General features: G+C 34.0%; 1 protein-coding gene across 1 annotated transcript; it reads right to left on the minus strand.

The window, feature by feature from the left end:
- Positions 1–2,055: 2,055 nt before the first annotated feature.
- Positions 2,056–9,783, minus strand: LOC122600747. Its single transcript, XM_043773505.1, has 6 exons — positions 9,218–9,783; positions 4,867–5,026; positions 4,088–4,264; positions 3,898–3,981; positions 3,119–3,200; positions 2,056–2,659 (listed from the first exon to the last, which is right to left on the minus strand). The coding sequence occupies exons 1-6, from the start codon at positions 9,622–9,624 to the stop codon at positions 2,232–2,234; spliced, it is 1,338 nt and encodes a 445-aa protein (XP_043629440.1). The 5' UTR covers positions 9,625–9,783; the 3' UTR covers positions 2,056–2,231.

Consider the following 9,783-nt stretch of genomic DNA (forward strand, 5'->3'; position numbering starts at 1 on the left):
GTATGGACCGGCAACCCTGTCGAATTACACTTCATTTGTTTGCCATTTGACTTTTATAAAAGTGGTATCAAAAAACAAATAGTATTTTATTGAAAAGTAATTGGTATATGCTGATATCGACTTAAAGGAAGAGTGCTTTATATGGTAAGAAAAAACCAACGGTTGGAATCGAGAGAATGCAGGTCACATGATGAGAATTAAGTTGAGAATATGTACTAAAGAACAAAAAGGTACATATGTGGATGTACTTCTTTTGCTCTCACATTTTTCATTCTTTCTTTTCTAGCATAACATATACATGGGCCAAAACCAAAAAAGTCAAATTAACTCCTTTAATTTGCTTTACGGGGACAAAGTTTTAAGAATTTTTTTTGAATCGATATGTAACATCAAGAAACTGACTGTGTAATGGTGAAGTTTATAGTATTACAACCATGTCTCAACACCAAAACAGCTGACACATCTCATCTAATCTAACAGCTGGCCTTTGTTCATCTTTTATTTACTTGTAAACTAAAAATTGATTTATTGACCCGAGCATATTGATACTTTGGTTGCCAGTTGCGTTAATATAATAACACATATTAAAAAAAGTTGTTGGATCTTCATGGAATTAAATTATATCAAATTGGAAAATGAAATAAGTTACTGCTTGAACTACATTTGTCAAAAAAAAAAAAAAAATTGAAATATTGTAAGTCAATCAATATAATTGGGCTATCAGGTTTGATTAATTAATGGAGGACATAAAACACTTGAACGACAGCAATTCTGACTTTGACCTCCCCTACATTATCGTCAACACGGTATAGTTTTTGTCTTTGAATCTATTAATTCACTAAGGAATAAAGTTTCATCCAATGCCAAATTCACTAAATAGATAAGTCGTCAATCCTTAAATTGGCTTATGTAATGTTATATAATGTATTTCATTTGTTGGGTTGCGGACTGTGATTTTACTAGAGGCTACCCTTGTGTGTTTATTTCATATTGAAGTACTAGTCATATATGACCATACGATGCGGTGGTGTAATGACGACGGTAACAGTGTGGTTATTAATGTAGAAGTAATAAATGTAAAATGGTGTAGTATAGTTATTTAAGAGTTGATGTAGATGTTGTAAATTAAGTTCATTAAAGATGTTATGGGTTCAATTAGATATTATAAATATTTCGAGTAGAAATAATTTAAATGGTGAATAAAATAAAAGAGATATTTTAGGATTATCTAACAATTTTGTTAAAAAATTATAAATAGAACTAAATGGTTACTCATCATTCATTTGTCTTGTACATAAGCATATAAGAACTCAAATCTCATTTAAGTTTATCATCCCGTAAATGGCTTGGTTGTGACTTGTGACCATTTGTATCACTTTCATTAGGTGCATAAATAATGATTTTTATCGTATTTCAGCCATAAGCATATAACAATTTATCTTTCCTCATAAAAGTTGCATTGGTTTGGTTGTGAATTGAGAGTTTTTCATTACTTCCAACATTGTCCTCAAGCTATTGTTATTCTCGTACCTTTGGGCTTTGGCCAATTGTCCAAAATTTGTCATTGTATATTTGTATTTCTGTTTTATGAGATGAACGAGAAAATCAATGTAAAATGATGCAATTATAAAATAGTCTACTGAAACTAAAGTAAACGTTAATTCTCATAGCCATTAACCATTTAACCTAACAAGAGTAAGTACATGCGTGTTACGACGGTGAGATGGTGAGGGTAATAGGTCATAGGAGATGATATATCATAGAGTGTCATAGCCAAATGTCTTAGCCGTACAGGCTCCGCCCTCGGATTTAAAAATTCGTCGAAAGTATATCGAATAACATCTCTAATGAAAGAACATGAAATTTTAAAAACACCCATATAATTTTTATAATTTATTGATGTACGGTTTTTGAGATAAAAGATTTTGAAAAAATTAGAGGAATAAAATGATTTATAAATGAGAGAGAAAGTTGTAGGCATTAATGTATGGTATATCATGCATTTTCATGTATACATTGTTAAAATTGAATGTTGAAAGTTAAAAGTGAGTTTGCTTTATAATATAGTATAGATAATAGAGGTTAACTTTTACCGATATTTAGAATACAGAATATATGCATACAAAATTCAAACCATAACCAATAATCGCACCGAAAAATAAAATATAGAATTATTATACACGTTATAAGCCTCTATCATACCCTTCGTAGGCAGAAGAAGAATTGCAATCTCATCTTCTTCGACCAAGCCTTTGTCCTGCACCAACCAACAACACCTTCCCTATGGTTCCGGTACGAAGTCCAAAAACCAATGCCACTGCCCCGCCAACCGCCACCCACCTCCAGTCCACTCCCCCGCCTACTTTACCGCCTCTAGTGTTAACATCTCCAGTCTTTTGGTCCCCGGGCATTGACTCAACATCCCCGTCAAAGGAGATCTTTGTGGCAATTGTTGCCATCAGTGCACATCTTGATAGTGATGCATCTTGTTTTCGTGCACTTTGATAAGCTCTAAACCCACCATGTAGCTTCTTTACAGTTCCCCACATTCCATGGCGAACTCCTAACTTAGCTACATCTCTAGGGATCCCCATGTCTTCACAATGTAATAGTATAACTTCACACGATGAGAACACTCCATCCCCTTTTCGGGATTGAACTGTATTCAATTTAGACATACCCATCAGCCAAACTCTACATTCACATCTTGATGTATGGATGTGATTTTATAGTTTGAGTTCAAATTGTGAAGTAACGTCAAGTATCAGATTAGATTATTAGAGATCATGTAGAGATAATAAAGTAAAGACATACCCCATTTATATTTACATAATAAATAATAACTGATATTCTTTTTCAGTGTAACCGTTTTAAAAAGTAGCAGGTTACTAAAGTATGTCCTCTAATAGTTCTTCTCCCTCCAACTTTAAAGGTCAACTTCTAAATAAAACACTTTTCTTTCAATAGCAACACACCTGATTCTATCTTAAATCTTATAGTGGCTCCTCATTTAAGAATTTGATGTTCCCTATAAAATTAATAGACTGTATATAACAGTTTTAAACTTTATATGTCATCTGGTTGACATAAAACTTAAGAGAGACGGTAAAATATTTACCAGGCCTGATCACCCAGCTCGAGAAGTAATGGTCCACTCGCCTAGGCTTGTCGCGTCGACGGAGAGCTGGATAAGGCACTCCCTGCAACAATTTGGTATCATATAAAAGCTAATATAGCATAACTTATCATAAACAAATGCAATTGACAAGTAGCAACTATGCTCATTATGGTAGCATATATTATTTATGCAAAAGTAACAGCTATGTTCTGACCATAACAGAAACAGTAATAAAACGGTAAGGAAAATAAAGAAACCATGCTTAACTTGATGTAATTTTAGGTCCAATACTACAATTAAAAATTATTCAAAGAGAGTTAATATAGAAGCAAGCAGCTAGTGTAATTTGATTCTCGTCAGTTTAGAATATACTGTATTTTTTTTTTGGTTCTTGTCATGGCATCAGAGTGTTCAAGATTTCAAGTACATTGATTTCCTTCCAGAATTCTATCATTCAGAAAAAAATTAGAAAATCCTAAGATTATTTATTTGAGAATCAGTTTTCCTTCTAGAATGTGTTTTGCAGAGCTATAATACATGGAAACACGAATTTGGTGAAGTTCACTAGAAATTTAAACTTAATGTAAAAACAAAACTATCAATTTAGTTAGATCAAAGCAAGGCTTTTTGGCCTTTCTTGGTTCAATTAATTTCGGTTCCATTTTTCCGGGGTTTCCATGTCCGGTCATTCCTTCTCTTCATGATTCAAATCTCATATTATACATATCTAGCACTTTAATGTTGAGTTGAAGAACAATTACTACTAATTAGCCCTTTACCTTAGTAACACAGTAGTAAGTCTTGCCAGCTTCCCATATCCTACGACCGATGACATATTCTCTATCACTGCAGAAAAATGGGAACTGCATGCATAGCCATAAAGATAAGCTGTTAGACAAAGAAAAGTAAATGCCTGTATGCAAGATGATAATGTTCTTTTAAGGGTTACTGTGGATGCGCCTACAAAACCTTTTTTATCCAGTTGACAATCATGGTCCCAGAATGACGGCACTCTTCCAATATCTTAACATAAGTTAGCATCGGGTCCCACTTAGGTCGGAACTCGTCATCCCAAAAGAAATCTCTAACCAGCTCTGGTGTTGCATCCTCAAACACAGTTCGGCTACGGTAGACAACAGGGCCAGTCTGATATAATCAAAGAAACACAGCGTGAAGACAAAATGACATAAATTGGCCACTATGCTCTGGAAGTTATTTAGTTGGCCATTGGATCTCGTGATTCGGCCACTCTTTTCTCATCGATCCTACTTTGCAGCAAAAAAGATGGACTGAGTTGCCCATCTTGCCTTGGTTACAATGATGTCAAGTTAACACCTATTAATGAAACTTTTGGCTAGAAAGAAGAAGCAATAGGCAAAGTGTGATAAGCAAGTAGATCGAGTTAACCTGTGAACACTTTTTTTCCTTTTTTTGACTTTTTATAATTAGGTCATGTGTTAATTATGACATTACTGTATTACAATAATAATCTAAATCTTTGAACAAATAATCAGAGAAGTTGTAAGTATTAAAAACAGATATTGGGTGACTTCTAAAGCATTTAACTCATTCCTCCTTCAGCTAACTTTTTATTTGGCCCGTTTCTTATAAAACATGACTCAAATTGACCCATTGATACCACATGTGACAAAAGTGCCAACTCAGTTTATGCAACCAGTATTTATAACAAAAACAAGTTGTTACCATGTGAAAAAAGGAAGAGATCGTATTTTGAATTCAATGCTTACCTCAGGCTCATAGCGCCAAGCTTGACAAGCCATGTTGGGAGTGGAGCGTTCAATCATATTCTGCCACACAGCATCCTTACCATCAAGAAGATGCAACAAATATTCTAGATCCTTATCTGTAACAACCTCATGGTCTCCTCCTGAGTTAATTATGCTGCACCTGTGAACAGAGATAATCAACTGATAAGTATGCCAGTTACTAAGATATGAAGTAAGATAAATACAATATTAAAAAAAAAGGACAAGAGTAGTAAGTTACTACTTTTCTTTCCAACCAGCATAAAGATTACCATTTGGTTAAAAAATAAGAAAATGATTTTTAAAAATTCAATATTGCTAAAGAAATGGACATTGTATTGTAGGAAGGGTTATTAGACATCTATATACGCAAGAGGTTGATAAAACTCATACATTTTTTTTTTATTAACAATAGCTAATAACAAGGCAACATCTGACCAACTTTTGAGAGATCGCACATCTCTCCCGCAACTGCTAATAAACTTGATATGCATCTTTTCTACATGCCTAATCATTAGTTTAATCACCTATATATGGAGAATAGATAATACCTTGTCAATAAACCCTAATTATTAGAAGGTCCACCAACGAGTCTAAGACCAAGAAAGAAAACGCAAAAATAATAATTGGTCAGTAAAGCAAACATTTGAAAGTTAACCAACAGCTTGTAGTGTCTTCTTTGGTTTTGGGGCATGTTCCAAAGCTGATTGATTTGGTATTATTTCTAAATCAATAAAACAAACGACTATCCCCCCCAAAAAAATTACTGCACAGTAAATAACATAACAAATCTGCATTGTTGGCAGTTAACCAAGCAAAGATAAATCATGAAATACTAAAGATACTACAAGTATCATTAGATAAATTAAGATAGGAACTAATCTAAAATGTTTCAATCCTGGATCTCTAACGATACATATGCATTCATTTGTTAGTGATTAGCATGTCCCAGAGAACAAATCTAGTCTTCTCCAAGGATCGTGAACATGCCTACAGGTGTGTTCCTGATGAGTGGAATTTTTTAACTCTTAATACTATCTGAGTTCAAGAAAGAAAACTTGACCAGATACATTTTGTAGCAGAGCCACTGACAAATCACAAAGGCATATAAACAATAATACGTGCAACGTTACAAAATTATAAAAAAAAATTGACAAACTTAAGTTATCAGATAAGAATTAAGTTACAGAAGGTAATAATTATCTTCAACGTCGCCATGTCGGTCAACAAAAAATATATATATTCACATATATCGGGATCAAAAGTCTCCAGGAAAACATGGGTAATCAAATATTCAAACACACGTAACTAACAAAAGGTTAACAGAAGAAAGGCTAAGAACAAACAAAGAATGAGCGGCTAATAGCATATCAAGCTTTGTTTTTTGGCAGGCTGACAGCTAACCAAGCAAAAAACTTAGCATAAGACACTAGAATACTACCAGTATCATGTTAATTAAAAGGATGAAGTGATATTTTATCCTAACAATATCAGAAATCCAAATTATCTACTGATCTAAATATCTAAAATGCTTGAATCATATATATCCTACTATTCTTATTCTTACCTACAATAATATAGACATCGATACGTAATTGATAAGTACATCCCATATACCAAAACTTGTCATCACCAACCACTGTGAAACATATGCGAATAATTGAAGTAAACACAAGCAAAATCTTAGGGATTCTATATGAGCTCAGCTTACACATCCACAAACTAAACCCAGAAAATAGGTAACTAATGCAACCAACATAATTCATGCAAGAACAGCAACAAGTCAAATATTCCTTTCTACCTCGTCAGTCATCACCAAAAAAACACCAACTGCATTGCTGGATAAAATGTATCCAACAATATAATTAGTTGCTCGCTGTCACAAAAAACTACCTAACTTAACTGTTTCTGACACTATTGTGTCTCAACAACCACCCTACCCTAGCAGATAGACTTTCATATGGTAAAGAGATGAAGCCAATCAGACTGAAGCCCATTTCTTGCCAAAATTTGAAAATTACTAATCACATGATCAAATCAACTGTTGAGTGGTTCACCAACTCAAACAGAAGCTTTACCATTACCACTGATAACTAAACCTTACCTGTCTCTCCAAGCATATGTTAAAGCATAAGGAATGAAGAAGAAGAAAAATGAACACACACAATTGACTGCAAAAGGTGTACATGTAAAAGATTGCTTATGTTATCAACTAGGTTCAAATATTTATTTGACTTTTGTATTCGACAAACGACATAATTATAGATAATATAGTATTTATAAGCTAGATTAATTGACATAACACAACTAAATTTAAAGTCAAGCCAAATGTTAGTCAGTGTGACAATGGAATATCATTGCTACAATATTCATAAAGGCATCAATCCCTGAATCAAATGAACACAAATACAATCATACGTACTCGAATTCATACCATAGCTACCCCCACATTCACTTGAATAAATGAATATTTACATTATTAAGCTGCTGGCTGCACATCTAACTCATTTTTATCTAACAGTAAGAGATGTCATCGTATAGAGTAGTGAAACTTTCTTCATACAAAGAAGCAAGTCTCACAGGTCAAGGGCATTTTTGGCAAGAGCTTTTGGAGAGCTTTAGGGTTAGTTGTAGAAAATGTTTTCTAGTTTTCTATTTCTAATCTTCTACAAAATGAAAGTAGTTTTCCAACTCTAGAAAACAAATGAAAATTTTTAAAAATGCGTTCAAAACTAGAAAATGGAAAACAACCTGAGGTTTTCAGAATTTAGAAAATGGAAATTAAAAGTGGAAAACAATAAAAAGTGTTTTCTAACTTTCCATGGAAAAGTGGAAAACGGTGTTTTCTGTTTTCATGGAAAACAATTTTGGAAAACCTATGATTTGAATACGTTTTCTGTTTTCCATGTTTTCTTGGAAAACAAAAATGGAAAACAAAGGGTGTTTTCCCCAACTAAACGCACCCTTAGCTTTTTTGAACGATAAGCTCCTATAGTGTTAAATGTTTTGTTTGGATGCAGCTAGCTTTAGCTTTTATTTGAAAGAAAAAGCTCCAAAATGAAATGCTACTTGAAGTAGCATTTTAGGAGATTTTAGTTTGGATGAAGCTTTTTTGTCTTTAAAAGTTACACAAATACCTCTTGAAGTTGCAGCTACAACTACCATACCAAACACTTCAAAAAAATAAAAGCTCTAGCTAACAGCGTTGCTTAAATGTTACAGCTTACAGATCCAACTAAAGGCTGTAGCTACTTTTTCCAAACATACCCAAGCTGAAAGACTTACATGGTGAAAGACTTGAATGCAAGATGAAATCTAATCAACGAGATGCGTCAAAGTAACACCAAAACACAGTGGCAAGAAGATTTCGAATCCTAGAGTAATCTAAAAGCTTAAGGTCCGACAATTTAAAATAGTTGAGAATGACTTTGGTTAAAACTCAAACTTATCAAAGACCCCACAAATAAGACATGTGTACATGGAAAAAAGTTACATAAATAGAAAGTCACCACGTAGAATCAACTATCCCCGTATTTTATCATGGAAAATCTGTTAGTGTACAGATCAAATCATGACCTGATTATCATTAAAGATAAATCCACATTTGGGTATGTATCATAACCTTCATTAAAATCCTTCCTGTTTGGAGGCAACGTATTACGCATAAAACCAAAATGTAAGCAAGTGTGTGATACTAGTGATCTTAATAATACATATGCCAAACTATTGCTCTTAACAATAAATGCTAACTGCCAGCAGCATCCTTCGCATATAATTACTTCCATAACCATCCTAAACACACTCACAAGTCACAACATAGACTCTCATACAATAAATCCTAACTTCTAAAAAAATCACTTATCGATAAGTAAATGTTGGCTCGGAAATACCAAGAAAAGTTGGAAGGAGACACCTTTACTTCCAACAACAAATTTTCTTTTGGCTCAGAGTTGCCTCATATTTACAACGTTGCAAATCAATCCTCATTTACAGCAGGAACTAATCTCTCCTTTTTCTTTCTTCCTACAACTACATGTTCCGGGCACACTAGAGTCCAGACTACAAACTTCAGAGAGAACTAAATCATAGGCTTAATCAAACACCAAGAGGCTAAGAAAATTTAACGGGTTCTTTGTTCACGTTGAATTAATATACAAACCTTGACCAACAGTAACAAATTAGCATATCCACACTAAAAATCAGGGAAATGACAGCAAAGATAAACCCTAAACAACAATATTTACATGAGCTATATATATATACAGTATATACATAAATATCAATAGATAGAATAAAATGAAAATAAAAAACAGAAGGAAGAATAAATACATACTTAATATCAACGCTACTTCCATCACCAAACTGTCCATCAGTCACCGGTTGCGTACCAGCCACCGGACGTGGTGATGACACGTCATCCATCCGCTGTTCTTTCTCACGGAAGTTTGACCACATCCGACGACCAACGGAAAAGGCAGATAACGCCGTAAAAGCTAACCAAAGCCGGCGAGCACCGAATCCAGGTGGCGCGGTCCACGCAAACCCTCGTAGTTTCGAACGGAAGCCTAGAAAGACGAGGCTCGTCCAGCGTGGCGTCCAGGCCCACCCGATCACGACTCCGATCATTACGGCTAGCCATATCGGTACCACACATAAGAATATGTCGACAAATGTTTCGATTAAGGCTGGTTTGTTGACGAAATCGATCAAATTAACCAAGTAATTTTGATCTTCCATCATTTAATTTAATCAAAATAATATACATTCATTCATGTATATATATATAGTATAGATAAAGATATATATAATAGATGTGTGATCGGTGCTATGAAGAATGAATGAATAAGGAAGGGAAGGGGAATAAAAACGAAAAGATATAGTACGGTAATGTGACGTGGC

Source organism: Erigeron canadensis, chromosome 5 (assembly GCF_010389155.1).
Source record: "Erigeron canadensis isolate Cc75 chromosome 5, C_canadensis_v1, whole genome shotgun sequence".
Classification (NCBI taxonomy): Eukaryota; Viridiplantae; Streptophyta; class Magnoliopsida; order Asterales; family Asteraceae; genus Erigeron; species Erigeron canadensis.

Excerpts from the sequence above, each read along its gene's own strand:
- LOC122600747 (XM_043773505.1), bottom strand. The coding sequence starts at position 9,624 with ATGATGGAAGATCAAAATTACTTGGTTAATTTGATCGATTTCGTCAAC. Across the intron at positions 4,265-4,866 it reads CTTGGCGCTATGAGCCTGAG|ACTGGCCCTGTTGTCTACCG; the intron begins GTAAGCATTGAA and ends TGATTATATCAG. Across the intron at positions 3,201-3,897 it reads CTTACTACTGTGTTACTAAG|GGAGTGCCTTATCCAGCTCT; the intron begins GTAAAGGGCTAA and ends AAATTGTTGCAG.